The following is a 25732-nucleotide window of genomic DNA, read 5'->3' as shown; positions in this document are numbered from 1 at the left end:
GCCCATACTGTTTCCTCTCGAGGATCCCGTCCTCACTCACTGCTAAAACAAAAAAAACACATTATTTCATTCTCTCTTCACCTCCCACTGCATTGCCCCACACTGCCACCGCAGCACGTGAAGGCCTTAAGACAAGCACTGACAGCCCTTACTTCTCAGGTGTCCTGTATGAGTATTTTCACTTGTACTTTACAAACAGTAAGCAGATTTTGTTTATATATATATTCACTAATTTGAGGCCTTATTTTGAGCCAAACGAACTCAGTTTCATCTTGCCCCCAACCTGGACACTAAGATCATTATTCTTGGTTCCCTACAGCTAACGACGAGGGACACACTGCCTCCAGAGAGCAGTATGTCCCACATAGTAGCTGTCGTTGCTCACACTGGGAACATACAATTTTGGTTTTGTTTTGTTTTCTCCTCGCAATACATTTCTAAGAAGCGGGTGTTCATTTTTCTGCTGAAACATGGGCCCATAGATTGCATCAATATGCAGTTATACCTAACATACCTTTAAATTCTGGTGTGAGGATACCTCAGCAAACAACACTTGTCCATGTTCATGTATGTACAGATATGAGTGTGTGTACACCTTTAATTCGTTGCTTCCTTTCCTGAATTTTAATCACCCCTACCCTGTGAGCCCTCGACGCCCTGTAAAAATGGTATGCACGTAGATAATCCCGTCCTCAGAGCCAGCTGTACTGCTAATAGTGAGGTGTACGCCTCGTTTTACTTTTACATGTCTACTCCTTTGCTATCAGTGACAGAAATAGAAGCAACCAGTGTCCCAGCACCATGGCTGAAATGTAATAAACGTCAAATATAACCACACTTTGCTATGAGAACAAAGCACTCAGCCATGGATGCTGGGAGAGGAGAATACGTGCTCAGGTTCTCCTTCGCTAAGTGAACTGGTCTGGCAGTTTAAGACATCCCCACCTGCCCAGCTGTTTCATTAGTGCTCCTCTGCCAGGTATTAACATTTGCACAGCAGCAAGTCAGCCAAGAAACCACAAGTGTAAGCCTCAGACACTCCAGAACAGGATGCCTGAGCACATGCTTTGACGAGCAGTTTAACCTACTAAGCTGCACTCTGGAGTGGCTGGGGCATGAGTAGATCCTTTCACCAGCAAGATGACCAGCGTCAGCCTGTCAAAATCCAAAGCGTGAAGGACAAAGAAGTTTCGTTAGGGACAGGTCTTGCTACTTAAGGACTGACCTGGGCATCAGAGAATATGAGTACTATGCCAGCTCCACCACTGACCCACACACAAACTCGAGCAGGGCACTTGACTCTCTGCCTCCCTCTCCTTTCCCAAGCTTTGTCTGGATATATGCCAAATCATCTTGGAAGGAACTGTCCCCTGCTAGGTTTGTATAAGGCACAACAGGACTTCTCTAGGAGACTGCAATTAAAACAAGAGTCAGATCTATTCCGCAGTACCAATCTGCTGTTCTACATCAGCAGTTCACAAACTGGCCACCATAACAGATAATCAGACCACAGTTTGAGTACAGTGCTAAAAATCATTTAAATGATACAACCTTAGATTACATACGGTTTTAGTCTAGGTTTTGTACCAGCTGTTTTCTTCTCCTAATACGCTGTGACATTTTTGAAGTCATTCCACAAAATCTGTGGTTCTTTTTTTCAATTCACAATCAGATCCGCTTAGAAACTGCTGCTCTTAGCAACACATTAAGCAAATTCTAAACAAACCATTCACTGTATTTACAGCTACTCACTACAGCTATTCTGCATCATCAAGGAAGACAAAAAGATTACAATATTTACTGCACTGAATCATCATCCCTCTTCCAATCAAAACCACACTTGTATACAAAACTTCTGATCCAAGTCCCTCTCTGCTTCCAGCTGACCAGCTACTTCAAGTCAATGACTGCCAGCATTCATTAACTCTTAAGACCTTACTACACCGGTATCTGAGATTCTCAGACTAGGGAAAAAAATACGTCCTGAATATACCCTGCAAAAGCATAGCATCAAACCCAAGTAACTCTAGTGGTAAATATCCACAATCAGATCAGAAAGGTTCTCTGGATAACATATTGCATTAGAAGCCCTGATTTTTAAAATCCAATTACTGCTGTTCCCAACAAATAACTAACGCTATTATTCCACCTCTGGTAGGACACTTCAGCCAGGAAAGAGCTGCAATGCTAAAACTGAAGTGCAAGCTTAAGATCCAGAGGAAAAAAATCAGTTTTAATTTTTAATGTGTGTCGTTAAACCACTGAGGTTTATAATGCAGTTTATTGCCTGCTGCCAGAGTTCTCCAGAGGGCTACGTTTTATGGTACATGGGTTAGTTAAAAAGCGAGAAGCTAAGTCAGGTTAGAATCTCTGTGTTTGTATTGCAAACTGTTGTTTCTCATCTTTTAGTTCTTATTAAGTCTTAAGAGAAAGCTTAAGCATATGGATGCCTAGAACAGCTCAGAAAGTGATACACTGTTCAGTTTTGGAGATGCACTTCTCAGAGGGGACAAATAGGCGTCCTTTGTTTTATCAGGACATTTATCACATTATTGTGTATAAATCGATACTGCTTGTTACACAGAAATACTAGATAATTAGATGTGTGCACATGGCAGGGCAGAGGGACAGAAGACTCTCTTCCTTGTTATTTAGTGTGCTTAACCCAAGTGAGTGTCTAGCACAGGGTTCTTGAATCTTTCTGTCGTTAATTCAACCTGCATTTAACAGACAGATGCAAAGCCCATGTCGCACAACTTGGACAGCCAGGGAGGAAGAGCATTAGCAGCAGTTGTCAGCTGGGATAGAAGCAGCTCCCTGCAGGGATCTCGCTGCTTCATAGCAGAACGAGGCAGGATTCAGCAGAGTCCTAGAGTAACCCAGCAAAATGGGCCTCACTGTTTCCTCTTCCGTCTCACCAAAATCCTGGAGTCCTCAGGACTGACTCCAGGCTTTGCTAACCATGGCTGTGAAGTTAGCTGTGAATTGTGTAAGCTAAATCGATCTACAGCAAGGGTACACGAGATCAAAATCAGCAGCCTTCAAGTCAAAGAGCCTGTCCATGGAATATCTTCTTTAACTATGCTCCACGATCCCTCTGTTCTGCCCTCAAGACTGCGTAAGACCTTTTTTCTATGCTTTAATAGGGACCATGCTTCCTTGTCTTTTTTCCATATAACATGTGTAGGTACTGGAAGGATTTCAGGTTAGGTAGGGGGATTTTTTGTTTCATGTTTTGCTAAGTGTTGACCCTGATTAAATGCTAATATATCCTAACCACCTAGAAGTTGCAAAATAATACCACGGAACTAGCATTTAGTAAATATTACTATAATGCTGTGACCTTGAGGAAAAAAAAAAATTCTAAAATATTCCAGTATAAATACTGGACCAGAACACCTACTGTTTTGTAAAGCTGTGCTTTCAAGCGGTATGAGTTGTATTCCATTTTTCTCTTCTCTTCTTCTCGCTTCTTCTGCACCTCTGGCAGCTGCTCATAGATCCTTAAGTGTAAACACAAAAAGTGAAAAATAGTGAGTTGGAAGGAAGGAACTTCTTGATATAAAAAAAACCCCATCCTCTGTTTTATCTTCACATTCTGTTACAGGCTACTGGCCAAACAGATCACAGAAACATTTATTTGGGGGTTTACTGGTGTCACAGAGGGAAAATGAGCAATACATAGCAGTCGTGATCCTGGAAATTCCCACAGCCCATAATGCCTTTCTCTTACAAGCAGCACCTCCTAAGAGCAATATTTATATCATTAAAGTGACCATATAGCTGAGGTGATTACCCAAAAAGGCAGAGCTTCAGTATCTTCAGTACAGAACAGCTCCATTGCTTTGAGGATAGGCTCATTCCGATTAACATGTTCATCTATCAATAGCAATATCTTTATCACAAGAATAATCTGATTTAAGCTATTTAGACATCTTTTCAGTATTTCAGTATTTTCAACATTCAACACTGTTGCCCTGTTTAGGTGAATGCTTTGTCTTTTCCAGTGCTGAACTTCTCCCACACCAGGGCCAAACAGCAAGGGATGCTTTGAACTGAACAGAAGGCGACTGGTGCTCAGTGCAGAGTCAGTGTGCTATTCTAGTCTGTTTTGCATGCCACCATCTAAAGCAGGGACCTGAGAGCTAGGACAGCAGTGTCTTGCTCACACTGCCTCACCCAAATCTTCCTTTAAGACCATAAAGCTTTACTAATTTCGTGACAGTTGTTGCTGAGAAACACGCAGCTTCAAAAACATTGTGGTTTACAGGAGGTGGAAATGACCAATGTTCAAAAATTTCAGTCCTGTAATATTTAAAGCAAGACAGATCTTACTGTAACTCCTTTCTTAACATGCTGATTTCATAATCAGCAAGTAGGAAAAAAAAACACCACTTGTTATAGATACAATACTACATTATACTCTTTCACAGACTTTCATTCTTACATCAGTATAACTTCTTTGCATAATTACTGTTGGTACACCAAATATTTTTAAACACATCTATGCCTTCAATTTGTATTATCTGAAATACGAGATAAGCTACAAGATACCTACAAGAAAGCTGGAGAGGGACTTTTTACAAGGGCAGGGAGTGACAGGACAAGGGGCAATGGCTTTAAACTGGAAAAGGGAAGATTTATATTAGATATGAGGAAGAAATTCTTCCCAGTGAGGGTGGTGAGGCAGTAGCAGAGGTTGCCCAGAGAAGCTGTGGCTGCCCCATCCCTGGAAGGGTTCAAGGCCAGGTTGGATGGGGCTTTGAGCGACCTGGTCTGGTGGGAGGTGTCCCTGCCCATGGCAGGGGGGGGGGAGCGGGTGGTTCCAACCCAAACCATTCTGTGATTCTATGATTCTATGAAAGTACTTCAGCACATCCCATTTTGAACATTGCAAATCAATACAGCTCACCAGCCAGGAGGGGCATCTTTGACAGTTCGCTTGGTACTAATACCAGCAGGAAAATAAGTAATACTTCAGACTGGCAAGAGAAGTGATGGAGGCAAATGTGTATTAGTTTGCACCCATTTACTATTTAGTCAGTACAAGTTAGGTGTCACTTGTACTTTTCAAACGAGAGAAGGATGAAAAGTTAGCTGGAAAACAAAGTAATAGAAAGCTGTACGATAACACATAACTAAGTAGGCAGAATCAAGAAAGCAAAGATCAAATCCAAGTCTCAATTAGTACTGAATTCTATCTCCTGTCTAATTCACCAGCATCAGCTAGGGAAAGCCATACACATTTGTAGCTTCTACAGTCCCCCACAAAATCGTGTTTACCAATCCGTCAGACTTCACACTGGAATTGATGAGTAAGCAAATACACATCCAACACCAAAAAAAAAGAAGGAAAAACAAAAAAAAAGCAACTGCATTCCTTCCAGTGCCCTACCTTCCTGTGTATCCCTATTTTCCTACTCTGTCTGCAGCTGCTTTTAGGAGGTCATCTTTTCTAAAAATCTCACTACCCACATTACCGCTACAGAAGAGAGGAAACAAATCACATTTAGATGCTTACTTTCCTCCTCTCATGTTTTGCTGGAAGGCAGCAGAGGGTGCTGGGTCTATGCATGTGTTTTATATGGGGGTAGGGATACCTCTAAGATTTGGGGTACTGCTTTACTACCATCTCACCGTTCTCTAAAGGCTTTCACCATTCTAGGGCTCCCCTCAAAGAAAGATCAAGATTTACCCTGCACAAATCATCCCTCCATAAAGTTGTTTAGAGCAAGAAGTGGGCAATACAGAATTGTAGGTAAATTCATTGAAAATTGTTTTCACTACCTCTAGCTAATTTGCCATGAGAAATTCCATTTATACCCTCACAGAGAAAAAGAAAAGGCTTTTGCACTCATTATAGGTGTGGATTTCAAAAGAATGGTACAGAATAAATTACTTCTCAGCTCCAACTGAGAGCTGGAGTATGACAGCAGCAAGAACAAAAAAAAGTCATCAAGTGTGACTGCCTGAATCAGTCTCCATAGAAATCCTGCTGACTTCAGTTATTATGAAATCAGAGTTTCTGAAAATATGTGAGTTTAGATACATTGATCTCACAGTCTAAGTGATCCAAACCTGAATCCTTCTACTTCAGCTAAAACATGTGGAGATGCATTCCTTGTGGAACTGCCATATTTACCACTTCTGCCACCTCTCTATTAAAGTCCTAAAAATACTTTTAAATGCCAAAGGCTGTTGAAATAAAACATTCTTTTTGAACTCTCCCATCACATATATCAAGGGGTTTATTTTATATATTGTGTATTCCAGTAGCTATTTTGTAGAATCACAGTGTAACTGAGGTTGGAAGGACCTCTGGAGGTCACCTAGTCCAACCTCCTGCCCAAAGCAGGGCTAACTTCAAGCCTAGATCAGCTTGCTCAGGCCTCGTCCTGTCAACTCGGGACTATTTCCAAGGACGCAGGCTCTACCACCTCTGTGGGGTCCTGGTCCAGCGCTGCACCACCTCCTCATGAAAAACTGATTTCCTTGTCTCCACTTAGAACTTCTCCCATCCCCACTGTTGCTTGTCCTGTCACCCTGAACCTCCAAGAAGATTCTTCCTCTGCCTCCTCTAAATTCTCCTTCTGGCAGGGAGGCACCACTGCCAGATCCTTCTGGCAGGGAGGCACCACTGCCAGATCCCCACCTTCAGCCTCCTTCTCCTCAAGCCGGACTAGCCCAGCCTCCACAGCTTCTCCTCATGCCCCATGTGCTTCAGTCCTCTGACCATCTTGATGGCCTCCACCGGACTCCAGCCACTTTGCTGACATCTCTCTTGCAGTGGCAGCCCAGAACAGGAGAGAGGATCCAGTTGTGGTCCCATGAGTGCCAAGCAGAGGGACTATCCACTTCCCAACACCTGCACGAAATGCAGCGTGTAGCTGGCCTTCATCACTGCAAGAGCATACTGCAAGGAGAGACTTGGTATTTGTCATTGTCGAACTTCATGAGATTCCTCTTGGCCCTTGCCATCAGCCTGTCGAGATCTCAAGAAACTGCAGACCTACTCTCTAGCATACTGACTGGTCCTCCCAGTTCATTGTCACCTGCAAATCCGTTGAGGTGTGCTTCATCCCATCGCTACTACCGATGAAGATGCTGCAAAACAGTCCTGGCCCACAGCATTGTCCCTTTCACACAGCACAGACCCTTCCCTTCATGTAGCATGTACACTCCAAGACTTCAGTGCAACAAAGCACTTGTATATATGCTGAAATCCCAATTATTTTAAAATATCCCTTGCCTCAAGGTACGCTCTTGACCTTCGTTTTGTTTTGACTCTAAAGAACTTGCAGTATCATTGTATTTTTATGCAACTTTACAAGTCATCAGAGATGACTTCATGAATTTCTAATTTAGTTTTAAGTACTTAAGCTTTCTCAACTGGTACTCTTCCAAACCACCTCCTCTTGACCCCGCTACCGCTTCAGAATCTAGCTGCAATAAACTCTGTTTTTTATTATACCTTCACATACTCTCTCTGTAGCACAGGTATTCCAAATGTTTAAAACATTGTTAGTGTGCTCTGCATTTCATAAATGAATTACCTGAGTCAAAAATAAGGCAAAAACCTATCATACGGTGGTTTTCTTCTAGGGCAAAAGCCTCTGTATTCCTTTGTGGGTAATTATTTCTTACATAATGCTACTTTCATTTGGTGAAATGACGCCTCACCTCCTGCACCAATTACCTGGTTTGTTAATGTTTAAAACTACACAGATGCTCTAATGGCCCACACCCTGCATTTCCTCTCCTTTAGGGATCCAATACTAGCACAGTTTGCTGTAGTGCTTGGATGGTAGATACTGCAGCAGAATACTCACGTTTAGTTACAGAAATTATTTTTCCAAAATCATTTTCTTTCTTGGATTTTCTAAATAGGTGGTTTCTCCTTTTGATAAAGTGCCTACATCTTGCACTGGAAAAGCTGAGTTATCCCCAACATCCAATTCTTTGACTGCAGATACGATTCATCCATCTTTCCTACCCAGGTCACTTATCTACCTGAAACACTTACCGTTTAGATCTTTGAACCATTTCACTCTTTGGAATTGTTCTTCTCTTTTCTCTAGTCAGAAAACCTAAATGGAAAATTTTGAGATAAGAGAACGGTGAACAAGCCTACTTCTCACAAAGAATACTACTGCAACAACATGACTCCTTTATAAGTTATAGATTCTTAGAGACGATAATGTTAAGTAATTGTGATACTTTTATTAAAAATACACACACCCTTAAGTATAATGTGGAAATTCATTAATTCCTATAGAAGGTATAAAGCAGAACCATGAAGGTACCTGTGTCGGGCAGGATGTGATTTGCATTCCTGTAGCCCCTTCTTTTCTCCGGAGGATTAAATAGTTGTTCTCGTTCGGACTGCAGTATGCTCTGTATCCTCCTTTCCTCCATTACAAGCTTCAGATGCTTCATACGCTCTCCAGAGCGGGAGATGAAATCAGGGCGATGCGCTGCAAGAGCCTCCTATGATGGGATGACACAAAACAAAGCCTAAAGTGGCCAGACTGTCTCCCTACAGCTGGAAGGCAATAATCAAAATATCTAACACCATCACCAAAGCATGGAAAAAAATCCCATCATAGTAGTATTCAGTGTAGCATACAAAATCTTGTATCCTTAACGCTGGCTAAATCCTCAGAGACTTTGTTTAACAAACTGTTTGTCAATAACCAGAAAATTAACTGGCCAGAAATGAAAAAAATGGTAAAATAATTAGCAAAAGAGACATAAACTTCTTCTCAAAAAAAGCATAGCAAAGAATCAATAAATTTGAACCCATAGGATAGAAGATTCTGTAAGTTATTACAATCTCCCTTGTCATAAATCAGCGGGCATGTCAACATTAGCAATTTATTTTGGATCAGAAGTGGAATTTTGAAAGTGATCTCCTGCCATCTCCGTTTGCCACACTTCCATTTCCATCACAGGGCAGTCTCTGAGCACATGAACAGATGCAACTGAACTTAAAGAAGGTTCAGAAATGCACCTTAGTTAGCACTTCCTAATTTACATTTCACTTGCTATGAACGATCTCTTTCATATTTCTGTACACTACATCTCTATTTCTCCACAGATATTTAGAGTGATCACACCTGGTCTGAAGTGTACACTGTATATGCATGTGTACAGATGTACACACACATACACTGTTTGCACTGTATGAATTAAAGCCCATTTCAATCACATACTATGTACATTACACAGTACTATTTCTGCATGAAAGCAAGTATGACTTGACATCGTCAGCTACATTCCCTCTAGTTCCTGAAGCCATATGATTTAAGCCCCAAAATATTACATCAATTCAAATAGATTAGCATGTTGTAGAAAGCCAGATTATCATAAGCAAAAAGGACTGATGAATTTGTTGGTTTTCCAATGGTTATAAATTATTACAAAGGTGATTATAAAGGTGATTATAAAGGTGCAATAATAAAAGGAACAAAAAGTGTTGCCGTAAGATTCAGCATAACTCCGAAATCCTACTGCAATCTCAGCAGCCTTATAGTGCAGCATGCCTTTACCTGTAGCGTAAGCTTCACAAACGGCTGCAAGGACCTCGTCTCAGCACTTCTTTCTGGAACTGCTCGCTGAATGATGTTGCTGTGCTGTTGCTCTTGCCAGGTCTTCTCTCGGAGAGGCTCTCTCCAAGGCTTTGTGCTCGTCAATGGTTCCATCCAAGATGGACCAGGACCAGAAAAGAAACTGGAATGGTTTTCTTTCCTAGATTCAGATTTCAAGTCTTCTGCTTGGACAAACCATGAAATCCCTGTTAAAAGACCACAGAAGAGAATAAAGACTTGCAGACAACACGTGTGTCTATTTTCCATCCTCATCTATAGTCCTTTATGCCTGTGCCGGTTTTGGCTGGGATAGAATTAATTTTCTTCACAGTAGCTGGTATGGGGCCAAGTTTTGGGTTTGTGCTGAAAACAGTGTTGACAACATGGGGATTAGTTATTGCTGAGCAGGGCTTGCACAGAGTCAAGGTCTTCTCTCTTCTCACACCACTCCATCAGTGAGGAGGCTCGGGGGGCACAAGGAGTTGCGAGGGGACATAGCCGTGACCAAAGGAATATTCCATACCAGATGACGTCATGCTCGGCAATAAAAAGCTGGAGGAAGAAGGAGGAAGGGGGAGACATTTGGAGCGATGGCGTTTGTCTTCCCTAGTCACTGTTATGTGCGATGGAGCTCTGCTGTCCTGGAGATGGCTGAACACCTGTCTGTTCATGGGAAGTGGGAAATGAATTCCTTCTTTTGCTTTGCTTGCGTGCACAGCTTTTGCTTTCCCTATTAAACCATTTTTATCCCAACCCATGAGTCCTCTCACTTTTCTGATTCTCTCCCCCATCCCACTGAGGAGGGAGTGAGCATGCAGCTGGGTGGTGCTTCGTTGCCGGCTGGGGTTAAACCTCAACAATGTCTAAGGTCTTAGCTAAATCCAGTCAGTGGCCTAACACTGCAATAAGTACTCACTTCAGTTTAATAATAGTGGGGCTCTGTAGCAGACACCTTTGGCAGTTTCAAAATAATTCCTTTGCCAAGTGTCTGAAAACCGGCAAGTCTTTATCAAACAATACTTTTGAAAAGGCACAAAATGGCTTAGTTTGCAAGTTTCTCTCAATGGAAATAATCGTTATTTATCAGCAATTACACATTTTTAAGGATCCTTTCTGCTGTCCTAAGCCCTGTGGCTTTTTATAGATGTTTTTGAAGATCAAATGCTATACATCTTCCACATGTTAAATATGTATACAAGAATTAGATTACTCACAGTTTACATACATAATGGGATTTGAATACATCAGCTAGTACTCTGAGCAGATATTCTAAATTTTCTAAATTAAACCAGTATGAGAGAGAATGATTTGTCCCTACAACAACAACAATGATGACTAAGGAAAATATTTTTAAACATTTAATCATGACATTGTGAAGACTGACAGGAAACTAAAAAAAAAAGGTCAAGAAGCTACACCATGAGCCCAAAAATGCAACTCTAGCTAAAAGAGGGAAACATGTCTAGTTCTTCTGATACTACAATCTTCCCTCAAGTACTCCTGAAAAAACACTTGTTCTATGAAGCCTCAGTACATGAAACAGTAAGAACAACTTACAGTGACCAGTCACTCAGAGCTTAACAGAACCTTTTATACCTTGAAAATCAAAATTAAGTATCTACATGATTCCAGTCTCATTCATCTTTCCTTGACTTATTCACTGCTTCCTATTTACTACCTTTACTGGCTACGTCGCATCTAACAATTTGATTGAAAATGCCATCATAATAAAGCACTAGACAGTTCACTTGACATAGTGTTTTTGTCTGAAATTCATTGATTAAAAATAGAGTAGGAACTGACTATGCTAGTGAGAGACTACTCTGTGTCCTAGCTAATCCTCCTCACATATTTTGCTGGTTGCTGTCAAGATGTACAGTTTTTCTGGTCTGCAGAGAAAGTGTATTTTGGACTGACCTTGTGGTGAATGCAGCCTGCTCCTTTTCGTCCTTTTCTCCATGAAAAAATTGCCTGGCTGTCCATTCTGCTTACCCTTGTTTTTTGCTGCCTGATGATCTGTGACCAGACCATCTGACTCTCCAAAATTATTATCAACGCAATGCCAGGGTTCCTGTGGCCGTTGATTTGGCTGGCTAGATCTTGGGGTAGGAAAAGTCACACCAACATCTCGAGTGTTTTTCTTAGTTGCACTGTTCACAATCTCGAAGTCTCCTGTAGTTGAAAAGGAAGCAGCAACATCTTATTTCAGACCAGCTGAAGTACTTCAACATCAGCACATGTAACATGCATAGTTCAGGGGACGACCCTCAATTTTTACTTTGAAGTTGAAGGATCACTTTCTTTACCCCACCTTCAAAAGGCAAAATCTTTTCTATTAGCCACTTTCAATTTAAGGAGAGTTTACAGTGACTCAGGATTGTTACTATACAATAATCTGAGTAAAACTGAAGTGGTGTAAACCAAGTACCCCAAGCAAATCAAATATACATATATATAGGGGTTGGGAATTAAACTTGAACCAACTATGCCCCTGGCTGGGGATCTGAGCTGACTCTTGGAAGATTCAACTTCAAATCTGCTGCTGAAAGACCCAATGGCAGATCAACAAACAGCTTTACATTTTAGACAACGGAACTGCAGGTTTTTCTGGACCTGTTAGTTTACCCAGTGCGTCCCACTCAAAACTACGTTTTAGCTAAAGAAGGTTAGTTTGCCCACAGCACTACAAATACTTAACAGAAACAACACCACAAATATTTAACAGAACCATATAAAGTGGAAGGTGTCAACTAACATTCAAAAAGTCATAAAGGGATCTTAAAAAAAGCCAGGAAAATACTTTTCTGATGCAATCCATTTGCACATAAAAAAAAAGCAGTAATAAATAATTGATATGTCTGATGAATAAAACAAAGCCATTATTCAATCTGATGATGGGAAGTTAGCATCTAAACGAAAGCAATGAAGAAACTGGTAATTGCCACCAGAAAAATCCAAATGCAGAACTGCACCAGTCCACGATTACTTTATGTTTTAAAAAGAATGCAACATCCAAAATATTACCAAGATGAATATGAGACACAGCAGTTGACTTCTGAAATAGCATACATCTACAAAATACATTCTGTGAGTAACAGATGTCTTGTGGAGAAAAGAGTATATAAAAAAATACTGTTACTCCACCTTTGCTATTGAAATGGATCAGAGGTTTAGGTTAATAAACTTATAAGTAAGTGAGAAAACTGGCTACTAAAGCAGACCAAGAAAGGAAGTGAAATGGCTCTTTTTAATTAGAACATAACGTCTTTCTCTAAAAGCACTTGAAGTGAATTTGAAGACTGCTGCTTGTACATACCCACCATCAGGAACATGCAACAGACTTTGGAGGACGGTTTCCAAAGAGATGAAAGGCAGAGGCAAATACAGAAAAGACAAGTCTGGAATTTAACAACTTACCTGCTTGGATACCTTTGTTTAGCATCCGTGTGTGTCGCTTGTTACTAAGAGCAGAGCTTGGCCCCCAAGAACTACTGCTTGTAGAAACTGAATCCGATGAAAGGGAGATTGCATTCTAGGGAAAAAAAAAAAAAAAAAAAAGCGCAAGAGAACAGAATTTCCTGAAATACTAACCGAAACGAACAGAAAGCAGGTTTTAAACAGCAAAAAAGTTATAGTCATCACTCTCTACTTGTTGTACCTTGATTCTATTGTTATTCAGATGTTTATCACAGGCTGATCAGTGTCTCTTATCGCTATGCCACACAACAGCCAGCCTTGACTTTATCCTCATGCACCAATGCACTTTCAGCATCCCATTATAGTAGGAAAAATGCATTATTTCTGTAGGCAGATTCTGTACGGTGCCGAGCATCCTCCAACTCAGTTGTCCAAAGTTCATGGGACAGCGTGGCCTGTCAAGGTAGACTTACAAAAAAACCTCTGCTGTGGCAAGATCGTTTGTTGGCTGTACTTTCACGAGGGACTGCAAAGTGTGAAATATTTCTGCTTTGGAAAGAGGGAGAATAAACATCTAAACTGCATCCTATATTCCTACCCTCTCAAACCAAAAGCCTTTAAAGGTTGCTGGGTTTGCTGGAGGGGCAAATTGTCTTAGATTAACGTGTTGCTTTGTAAAGTCACAATGAACTCCAGTTCTGCACCATTGGCATGAAAGAGCCAAGCCCTTTCAAAACATGGGAAGTTCTCTCACCCTGCGATCCTCATTACACAAAGTTCTCCAGATGGAGAAAATTAAACTCAATAAAAACAAGAAAAAGAAGACACATGGTAAGAGCATGGCTTAGGCAAAATGCTAGTTTCACATCTTCCCCATTCACACAAACAGAAGTGCCAGCTGCAGAGATGTAAGCAGCACAACTTTGTTATAATAAATTAATTTAAATTTTATGACATGTTATAACATTACAGCCATTTAAAAAGGAATATACTCTGTAAGTGTAATGCATCTAGTCCACAAGCTTTTTGGTTATATGAAATACAGAGGTTAGTGCTTTCTTAACAGCAATTAACTGACAGTGCCTCCCCAGGCTTCAGATCCAACAGTGCCGCACAGACCAATCTCTGCAATTGCGCTGAATTTAATTTTTAATTATGAAACAGATTTTTTTTTTCCTTGTTCATAGCAATTAGTATCCTATTAGGAACTCATAACAGTAGCCACAATGGAAATGAACAGAGGCTTTTTTATTACCTTTTTATTGAATCTCTGCTATCACCACTTCAATGCTAAACATAATTTCATTTCAACATTAAAAGGAGGTAATTTTTACTCTCATGCACACTGGAAAGAACTGGTTTTTTTAGTTTCATGAAACTATTACAGCTGAGTAGAGTGCACTAGACAGATGTAGTAGATATGTATCTTCTTTCAGAGAACAGAAGCAAATTTGAATACGTGCTCAGCAAAAGGGAAGAGAATATAAAATACAGAAAAAAAAATCCAAGAGAACTCATTTACATGCACATGCATATCAGCCTGCAGAAATAAATATAAGCAGCCATTCAGTACTGAATATTGACATGCATATTCCTATTTGGACTAGAATATTCAGTGCAATGTTTCAAAGCCCTTCAGCAGTTGAATAGTGCAACCTTTAGCTTTGTACCTGCTACCAGATGGCAGCTTGAAGAATGCTTTAGAAATAACAGAAATTGGAATAGATAAAAGTCTTCTGGGATGGGTTCAGTATCTATAAGTAAAAAAAAAAGCTGTAACCAAGTTTTCTGGAAGCAGAGTTGACAATAGGCTGTCATTTAAAAAAAAGAGCTACAAAATGCAGCACTTGCCTGAAAGATGCGTACAGTAGTCTCTCTAGTAGGGCTCCTGCTGTAAATAAATATCTGCCTCTGAAGCACAGATATTTGCAACTAAAAAAAAAAATAAATCTTGATTTCTGTTCAGCCAATCACCAAAATCTGGATTTTAAATTAAGTTTGCCAAGCACAAATAGAGGCTGGGCAGAGAATGGATGGAGAGCAGTCCTGAGGAGGAGGACTCGGGAGTGATGGTTGACGAGAAGCTCACCATGACCCAGCCATGTGCAATAAAGCCAACCATACCCTGGGCTGCATCCAAAGCAGCGTGGCCGGCAGGTCAAGGGAGGGGATTCTGCCCCTCTGCTCCGCTCTGGTGAGACCCCCCTGCAGTACTGCCTTCAGCTCTGGGGTCCTCAGCACAAGAAGGACATGGACCTGTTGGAGAGAGTCCAGAGGAGGGCACGGAGATGATCCGAGGGCTGGAGCACCTCTGCTGTGAGGACGGGCTGAGAGTTGGGGCTGTTCAGCCTGGAGAAGAGAAGGCTCCAGGCAGACCTTAGAGCAGCCTTCAGTACCTAAAGGGGCTACAAGAAAGCTGGGGAGGGACTTTTTACAAGGGCACAGAGTGATGGGACAAGGGGCAATGGCTTGGAACTGGAAGAGGGCAGATTTAGATGAGATATCAGGAAGAATTCTTCCCAGCGAGGACGGTGAGGTACTGCACCAGATTGCCCAGAGAAGCTGTGGCTGCCCCATCCCTGGAAGGGTTCAAGGCCAGGTTGGATGGGGCTGTGAGCAACCTGGTCTGGTGGGAGGTGTCCCTGTCCATGGCAGGGGGGGTGGAATGAGATGGGCTTTAATGTCCCTTCCAACCAAACCATTCTATGATTCTATGATTTTGCCATCAATTCTCTCTTGCTCTTTATTTGAGGTGGGTCATGTGTCTCTTTAGATGTATTTTTAAAAAGAACACGACATCAGCAGATAAAAGATACTACTTTCTAAAGCCATATGGGTTCAGTGCAACACTAAGCACCGGGAACAGTGAGCCTTCATTCTCATATAAGTATTACTGCAATCAGTGATCTCGCAAGTGATTTTAACAGGCAAAAGACTAGATGCTGGTTTTAACGTTCAAACAGACACTGAAAGATTAGTCTTATGAATGGAATATGGAATAAAATCATCTCCTAAATACTACAACCATGCAAGAAATGTTGGATCCTAATTTCACTGTTAGATGGTCAGTGTTCCAATTAATGGTCCTAATGTTGCAAAGTTTATTTTACCTTTAAATAAATATTAGAAATAAAAATATTAATAAAAATATCTTGAAAAAGACTGCTTCTCCCCCAGACATGCATTCATTAGCTTACTTGACGCACAGACTGAGTTTGAGTTGTTTCTATAAAAAAAAAACCCAACTCATTTCAATGAAATCTATTAGTAATGATGACAATACCACTTTTTTCTGGTAATATGAAAAAAATAAAGAAATATTTCTCACTTGTTCCTGTACTTTTCAGCATTAATGTATATTACAGAACACCAAAACTCTGTAATTGCTTCCTATAATCACCAAATTCATGCCAAGACCCCCTTTCAGGAAATTAATTTTCACTTCTCCTCCCAAGGGCAAATGGCCAAATTCAACTGAAGTAATCAGAAAGATTTTCTCCACTTCAGAACAACTTTAGTCCAGACTTTTCACCTAGAATCCTTAGGGCCAAGACTTGGTCTTTTAACACGTCTAAATTGCCAAATACAGAAATTGAAGAAGCTTACAACCAAAACTCGGCAAGACAAAATAATTCCAACATTTAAAACAGACAAACAGCAAGAAAATTCAAATAATAATTCTAGTTTTTACGAAATGGTATTTATCGTTGCCCAGAGATATTCAGGTAGCAATATGCAGTCAAAATCTACCACTTCAACTTACCACTGTCAATCTTACCACTACCGCTGTCTTCAGGATTGCTAAAGCACAGAACCTACAGGTAACTATGAGTCAGATACAGCAGGATCTTGCTCCCCAAGACAAAAAAAAAGGAAGGTAAAAAAGACAAATAAGAACAAAGGGAAAGAAAGCACAACTGATGTTTTAAGATATCTTGATCTCGTCCTTATTCCTGGAAAGGCAGAGAGACTCGTTTGAGCAACTTAGATCAAAGACAGAAGCCTACCAGATAAACAATGTTCTCTGGGAAATTTTAAATGATTCTCCGAACAACAAACTCTACTACTGTACAGCAGTTTTAAGAGTTCCTGTAAAGATTAGTTAAAATTATCTTTTGGTCTAACTGACCACATACCTGGATCTCTTTCCTTTTCCTGTGTCTCTCAGAAGTAACCTTTGGATATTCCACGCCCACTGCTTTGCCACTTCCCTTGTCCCACTTTTCAGAGCGACTTTTCTGGCGGTCGATGGTGCAATAAAGCTGAGAGAGTCTTGGTGACACCTGCACTCTTTCATGACCAAAAGCTCTGATCAGCCTGGCAGTATCAATGGTGGAAGCAGAACTGCTCACCTCAGTCCAGGTAGCAGTTTCTGTCTCTGTTTGGGTCACCGTATCTGATTCCGACGTCGTGGAACTGATCGTGGTGGAACTGACCGTGGAGCCACGATCTCTACTAAGTCTTGCCTCTGAGGAAGTGTCACTAGGAGTTTTAAAGTACTGCTGGTGTTCCCAAATTTTATTCATGTAGGAGATAATGTTCTCTCCTGACCTATTTTTCCCAAGCTCAACAAAGCTATTTTTATCATGGGTGATACGTGGTCTTTCTTCAACATGTGTTGCATTAGGCTCTGAGGTACTTTGAGACATGCGCTTTTCTGGCAGTCTTATTTTCTTCTGCTCTCTTTCCTTAATTTTCTTTTCAGAAATATTCTCTTCAGAGTTTGTTGGTATTAGTGTATACTTAACGGGATTCTGAAGGACCCTGGCCAATTGATCAAGGCGTTCAACAAGGGACAGCTCACTGTTACGCCTAAAATCATGGTGCTGGTATCTCTCCTGGCTCTCCAAAAACTTCATCCAGAGTTCATGTAATCTACCACTGGAGTGGGTTCTCTGTCTTGGTGGTAAGTCTTTCTCCACAGTCTCATTGAGGCGAATTGTTTGTCTACATGGCAAAGGATAACTTCTAGCTGCCTTGTGTTCTGCTTCTCTTCTGCTGTGTTGAAGTAGCCCCTTCCGTGACGTTTCATTCCCCAAAGACATGCCAACATTTAGATCCTCATTCTTGCTGTGATCTGCTTCTGCAGTGAGTGGAAAGAACTCATATTCACCATCTTTTTTATGGGGAACAGAGTAAACACGTTGATGACGATGTGCTTTTTTCCAATTCTGCAAGACAGCCCTTGAGGAAGGTCTACCGTGTCCAGTATCAGAACTGTCTTCTGACAGCTCACTGTCAAATAGGAAGTAGCTCTCACACGTGGACACTGGATGATGAAGGTAGAACGGTGTAGATTTGAAGACCGAATGAGTGGTTTTCACAGACTTCGAGTGATTTGTTTGTTCTAGAAGAGAAGAAAACACTTCGAATTTTTATTTCTTTACAGGGAAGCAAGCAGCCAACAGCAAATCTTAAACAGGATGGTTTTCATTCTAACACTTGCCAATCCCTTCAAAGGATTAAAAGCAGGAGTCATTGTACCCATTCCTGAAATGTAACAAATGTAGAAATGAGGTTTCAGCACTATTAAAAGTACGTAAATAATATTTTCTATCATTTGCAATACAGAATCCAAGAGAATATTATACCTAACTGAAGCTGAAGAAGGAATGTAGTTACACCACAGGTAATTACCCTGACCAAAATTTGGACTGAATCTTTATTTATATTTATGGAAACTCATGACAGGCAGCTGCAACTTACTTTGCCTCTTTTCAGACAAATGCCCAGGGAGTACAAATGTCCCCTAAGGCTATGCCTGAACATTATCTCTTAACTAACTCAGAACAGCACTATATATAAAGACAACCAACACCACTTCCTCTACAGCTCCTAGAACCATCTCTGATGGCATACCAAGATCTAGCCCTGCTTTGCTTTCAAGATCAGATGACACATTTTACTTCAAAGCAGCAGTGAAATCCCCCCAGAATATGCTACTATCTGAAATTACAAAGGACTATATGCAGAAATCCAATTATAAACTCATTTGTAATAGGCATACATTAAGTATGCATGCAGCATGGGCTAGCAGGAATATACTCCAAAATAATTTTAAAGTGGTTTGTAACATACTGTTAAAAAAAATATTGAATTTTAAAAAGTAAAATTCTGTTTCATGTTATGTTCTTTGAATAATGGACTGAATTACGTAGTGAACCATGAAGGTAGAAAATAGGAATTATAGATGCTACTGCCAGAAGGATTTCCCAAGTCCCCATGCTTACTGCAAGATAATCCATGCCATTTTAGCCAAGTATGTCATTTAAAGACACCTTATAGAGTAGTAATAGCTTTAATACAAATAAAAGAGTTAATACAAAAAAGGAACAGTCCATTTAATAATGCTAACACCAGTGACCAGGTAATGGGGAGCTGTCAGCAAATACATATCAAGCTCCATTAATGGCAGGCATCACATGCAAACTAGTTTTTCTCTAGCTCTCCAACATTCCTCCTAAGCTTGTTTTTTTGTTTGTTTTTTTTTTGTTTGTTTTTTTTTTTTGTTTTAAACAGTCTTGTTTCTGTGACTGTGATTTACTGATGAAAACAGAACTGGAAACCAAGTCTTTGTTCCTTCATTTGAGCAAGTTTTGCCACTGATTCAGTAAAAGGGTGGCAAGTTCCACAACCAAGCCTCTCCCTACCCCAGGAGGAAAATACCTACCTACCTCATCATGAATCACAAGCTGCTTTTATAAAAACTCAATTCCACATGGGAAACCATGATGCAAGATAAGCTCAGGAAGGGTTACAATTGTGTGAATTCATATTGGTAGCACTGCCTCATAAACCTTACTTTTAGTTAGTCATTTGTTTTCCTTATATTTTATACATGTCTTCCCTTCCCAACACAGAGACACTTTGGTGTAATGTCAAGATCACGAATAGCATAACTAGACCCAGCCTCACTACCTCTGAAATTGGAAATCTCTCTCTTCCCATACAAGGTCAATGTTTATATACTCATGTAAGAGGATTCCTCCACATCCTCCTGACAAATGAGATCAGGCTTGGGAATACTATGCAGAATTTTTGCTATTTCTGTACTTTTAAAAAGTAACCAACAAAATGGAAGGAATGCAAACAGGCAAAAAATAAAAATAAGTTTATATAGAGAAACTTAAAAAAAGAAAAACCACATAACTTGCATAATTTTAAGCTCTAGACAAGCTCTGTGGGTAGAGGTAATCTTTTATTAGACCATCTAAAAATATAGTTGAAGAAGTCAGAGAAGATTTTAGACACGCAAGTCTCTTCAGAAAGCTTGCTTAAATTTCCAACTGTACCGGCTGTTTTAACAAAAGATTATTTCTACTTACAGTTCTTTTCTTGCCTGTGTCTTTAGACCATCACAGCTACAGAAAAATACTATTAGATGATTTTATATTAAGACTTTTGTTCCCCTTTCATTTTTATCCAGGCTGTTCTTTGAGACAGGTATCCACTGATCTCTGCTCCAACATGATATTTTGTTTGTTACTGCAGATTCTTGTTCGCAGAGCTTACTTCTGTACACGCTTTTTCTTCAGCTCTACCGCTGTGACCCAGCATTCTTCTTCCGAGTTACTCACAGTGAATGAAGAAAAGCATTTTTCTATCTTAGTCTACTTGTTTCCATATCCTTGCATTTTATAAATGCTCACAGAGAATTATTTCTTCCATTAGAAAAACTAGGTTAAGACAACACTGTCTTTATTGTTGCACTACTTCAGCTATTGGTCCTATGTACACTTACCAATAAAGTAAAATGAACATAAAATAATGAAGTTCAGTGTGTCTTATGCCAGCGTTTTAAATTACCTTCCGGAAATAAAAATTATCTTCTAGAAATAGCAAAATCTCTCCATTCTGAAGAGAAAAGCTTCAAAGAAATCCCCTTCTGAAGTGAAGAATTAAAATCCTCAGAAGGAATCCCCATCAATACATCAGCATAGCTCTGTGAGGTGACCTTATCCCTGGCACACTGAGCTGCCTGCTTAAAAAGGACAACAACAATCACACTGAGGTATTCCATAAAAATCTGTTTCATTAAATGTCTTCATTTAACAAGTTTACGTGATACTAAGAAAAATGGGTTCCCCAAAACCCCGCATATGTGACTGTCTAGAAGAGAGCAGGAACTCTCTAATTCAGAATCCATTATGCTGTTTGTATGTTTCGAGTCCCACCCCTCATTAACAACCACAATTATATTACCTCCTTGCAATTTGCTCACTCTTCGTTTAATATAGCACAGGCTGCAAAATACTGTACCATGCAATAAACAGTTTCCCTGAGGAATGAATAGCTGCATTTAGGAGAGATGGCAACCACTCAGCAATTTTCCATTTACAGTTACTTCTGTCCAAGACGAGATGCAATTCTCAAATACAACAAAAATCCTCATCCGTACTCAGACTCAAGGAAGTTTATGAGCCACTCAAAATCGCAGAATGAGGTTTTGTACAAAAAGAGTGTCTATCAGAACTAATTTTAGCTACTGTCATGAGATACAGTGTCAAAATCATTAGTTAGCTCCGCGTAATTTCATTTCGTCAGCATTCTCAACAAATAAAGCCTTAAAGTAGGCTACTATAGTAGTAAACCCTGACCTTCATCCCTCAGGAGTACCATCCAACAAGGTTAATGGAGGGGAGGAAGAAAGAGATATCAGTCAAATCATATTAAAATTCACTTAAATACCAACATTACAGAGATACTTTACATGACATCACAAGATATCAGTGTATTTGTGGGCAGGAACACAACCCCAACCCAATAAACAGAGTCATTCCACCTGCTTTTATTTACCAGGGAATTTCTGTCATTTTCTACACAGGCATCCTTTCTACACATAAAGAAGACTCTGCACTTCACAGACTTAAGGGTGCCTTAAAAACAAACAAAAAACAAACAAACAAACAAAAAAACCCCAACAAACCCACCCCAAACCCCACAAAAATCTTACAAGGCTCCAATAAACATTGGGGCCACTGGAATGCTAGCAAATATCAACATCCAAGTATTTGGGCATTCAGGGAGAAGTAGAAAGATGGGGAAGAGAAAACTGAGTCAAATTCAGCATCTTCAGGCAGACTCTCAGCAATATGATGAGACCAGAAATCATGGATCCTGAAACATAATTATTTTGCTCTACTTTCTTTCCTGTGTATGAAAACAGATGTAAAACTAAACACACGCTTTAATTACCTGAGGAAGCTTCCAGTGGTATCATTTGCTCCTCAGCCCAGGCTAGCTTGGGCTTGGCCCTCTTTCTGAAGGTTCCTTCTTTATGCTTGATAGCCATACCATCTGGAGGATTACCATCCTTTAAACCAAGCACATTTGCTGGAAGACTTGGACGAAGGGCATCATTTGACCCTGCAGAGAGAGCGCGCAATAATTATGAGTGAAAAGAGGAATCAGGACAAATAGATACAGAAATTTCACAACAAAGACAAGGTCTGAAAGAAAGTCTATTATCCAAGTATTAGTACCAGTGTATTCACCAATCAACAACCATGATCCCTCGTGAGCAGTTCTAGTGAGTCACACAGCAGCAGTAGGTATTGCGCCAGAATGTTTTCCGTGATCTTTGATGACAAGGTTCTTCCCTGAGATGTAGATAAATTTTACCTATTCTACTAATGAGCAGAGAACAATACAAGAAAACGAGCATTAGACAAGTCTGCTAGGTAGCAGACACAGGACTTGGAATGTCCAGACTCCCTTCTACTCACATTAAAATTCCAGGCATTTTCACTGACTGATGTAAATATCTATTTTCTGAGCTCATGACAGAAACGGGGAAAAACTGGGAAAATAGAGTAGGTCTGTATAACCTCTAAACAAGAATTCAAGACAATAGCAGCAGAGCTCTGTTACTATCATATCGCTGTCTCCTAACAATAGAAACCTAAAACGGCCCCTAACTGATTTATCATCCTTGTCAACATCACCTGGTTACATTCAGTAGACTTCCTCAACTCGATTTCCTTCAGGTACTACTCATGAGGTAAAAATCCTAGCTGCAGCAGGGAGTTCAAAAAACAAAATTTATTTTTTAATTCTGCTGTACATTTTCTAGAACCTTACACTGCCTTGAATTTTTATATCTAGCATCATGGTTTCCGCAAAACAACAGACTCGCATCACATTTGTTTCTGTCATTTTGACCATATTACAACAGACAGACTGGAAAAAGGTAATGAGCAGAGATGCATAAACAATTACAAGCACAATTTGTGGCTATAATGACTAACCTGTGCACTTACTGTCATTGTTGTATCAACCTACTCCCCTGGGGGCATGTCTGTCAGGAACAGGACATCTCTGTAATATTACTTTTGTCTGCGTATAACTCTGACTGAAAACAACCTGCAAATAAGACCTATAATGCTTAAGTGATGCGTTCTTTATATATAGGAGAGAAATGAAAAATAACAGCAGGCAAAGCAAAAGAAGTTGATGAATCACAGAGCATCCTTTCCTCAAGTAAATGAGGAGTGTTTTTTACTGGGAGATGGAAGGATGTGGCGAAGAAGTGAATATGTATTTTAAACCACAGTTACAAATTACATTGTTTATAGAAAGGCTTTCTACACTGGAATCGCCTAACATGGAAGAAAGAAATTCAGTACTGAGAAAGCTATTGTCTGAAATGCACGTTGTATTATGCAGATATTTCAGAATGCACACATACCAAATTAATTTAAAAAAGCAGGAGAATGTACACAAATAAGGGAACTAAAAAGAAGGAGAACTGGCAGAGATATGAAAGGGTCCAAACTGAATAGTAATTCCCAGAGGAAAGCAAAGAATCATCAAGCTGTAAAACACTGTGTGTTGTTTCTTTTCACTGACAGAACGGAGTACTAACATCCCTTTCATCAAAGAAACTGAAACTATAGCCTTCAGGCAGGACTCATACTTCTTTGTCTTATAAAGTGGTGTGAACATGAACAAAAGACATTTTTCTGTTAAAAATCAATGCACTTACTCAAAACTGGTAGGACAAAAGAAATCTGAGCTCAACTGAGACAATGCTGCATATGAATGAGACATATTTTGATCCATGAGCTACAGCCATCATTTTGCATTTGGAAGACCTAAGATAAAGAAGTACCTGAGTGAGAGCTCTCAACACTGGTGTCTGACCCAACTGGAGAAATCTTGGATCCTGCCTTTAGATAAGGAACGTAATACATCCCAGTACTTCCAGAAGGTTTATATGGCAGCAATAAGGGCTGATCTGTGGGGATGGAAGGCAAAGCAATTAACAGAAGTCAGGCTTTAATCCTTTAATGCAACTCAGATAAAAGCCACAGATCAGGACTCAAGCAGACTGCTGAAGATATTCACTGTTGTAAATGTGGATAAATATCCTATTCTTTAGGAAAACAAACTCCAGTTATTATTAAATCTAATTATTTAATACCCACCCAATGGTTAGAAGGTTGACTATTGCTTAGCTAGAAAAATATAGCGAACTTACCTATTCAATATTAAATTTATGACTAGGGTGACAAACATTAACTTTAAAAAAAAAAAGCCTCACCCACTTAGCTCCCAGTTGATCCATATTTAATGAAATAATTTTAAATGAGCATGGATATCTGTCTCTCAAGTCAATTAAAACAGTGTGCTGTCATGACAGAATTCCAGCAAATGTTTGGACCAGAACATTAGCAAAGAGAAGAGGTGATCAGATAGCTGAAATATTTTTTGCACTCTGATATAATGAAAGGATCTGCTCTCTCAACTATTTTAAACACCCTGAGAATAGAGATACAAAGCCTGGAGCCCAGGAAAAATAATGAAAACTACACAAGTCTACAAACATCAGTAGTATAAAAGACCACTGTGGGAAACCACTGTGCAACATCCACATTCCTCTGTCAACAGATTTTAAAAGCTCTGCACATTTTTCTGGTTTATTCTATTGATAATAGCAATGTGCATATTTTTCTCTTAGTTTTTGTACTACCTCGACTAAAGAGTAAATCAGTAATCAGATAGATAGACACCAAGCAGTGAACCAAATCAAATTATCTAGAAGTAAATGTCAGAAAATTTTCCTGAACCAGACTCATACACAACAAATTCAGTTCTAGATAAAACTGAACTGAATCACAACCGTATTGATACAACTCCTTACCCACAAGACTGCAAAACCCAAGTTTAAGGGTTGGGTTTTTTCCCCCCTATATGAGCAACTTCAAATATGAACATTATCTCAAGAATGTTACTTCCACAAAAAAGCTGGGTTTAGTTTTGTCTTTTAATACCTATAAATGTCTCGAACTTGAATAGATAAAAGTCTACTTATACATATAAGTCACTAATTTGCTCACCACTCTGCCTTGGGAAAGAGGAAATCTTGTTAAAAGGTGTATTTGTATTGTTGGGATGTTCATGTGCTTTCTGGAGAGATGACTGGTGGACAGCATCTTCACAGTCTTGTGAATTAACATAAATCTCTGCTGAAAAGGTAGTTTTTTTAGGACTTTCTGTTGTTATCTGAGTGGCAGCATCAGAAGTACTTTTCCCAGTTTTTGTAGGAACTACAGAGTTGAAGATATTCTTCAGACTACAACCCCCTGAAGCCAGAACAGTGACTTGTGGTCTCTCACTGCTTTGCAGAGGCAGCTCTTGCCCTGCTGCGCTTGTAACGGAGGAAAGCACCGGGCAGGGATCTGCTGAAGACACAGGCATTGGGAAAGGTGAAGACCTTTGAGCTGTTG

At 39.9% G+C, this 25732-nt stretch overlaps 1 protein-coding gene across 1 annotated transcript in view; it reads right to left on the bottom strand.

The window, feature by feature from the left end:
• Positions 1-3403: 3403 nt before the first annotated feature.
• The window catches only part of ALMS1 (Alstrom syndrome 1), a gene marked incomplete at both ends in the record, with an annotated part of 53821 nt that continues 31492 nt past the window's right edge, over positions 3404-25732 (bottom strand). The window contains 9 exons of the mRNA XM_009703838.1: positions 3404-3503; positions 8024-8087; positions 8304-8487; positions 9549-9793; positions 11505-11759; positions 13005-13119; positions 17141-17472; positions 18205-18351; positions 22200-22370. Coding sequence (XP_009702140.1) covers positions 3404-3503; positions 8024-8087; positions 8304-8487; positions 9549-9793; positions 11505-11759; positions 13005-13119; positions 17141-17472; positions 18205-18351; positions 22200-22370 — 1613 coding nt within the window. The remainder of the gene's footprint in view (positions 3504-8023; positions 8088-8303; positions 8488-9548; positions 9794-11504; positions 11760-13004; positions 13120-17140; positions 17473-18204; positions 18352-22199; positions 22371-25732) is intronic.

This window comes from Cariama cristata, unplaced genomic scaffold (genome assembly GCF_000690535.1).
Source record: "Cariama cristata isolate BGI_N322 unplaced genomic scaffold, ASM69053v1 scaffold6497, whole genome shotgun sequence".
NCBI lineage: Eukaryota > Metazoa > Chordata > Aves > Cariamiformes > Cariamidae > Cariama > Cariama cristata.
Note: the sequence above shows the minus strand (reverse complement) of the source record. Positions and strands in the feature narration are given on the sequence as shown.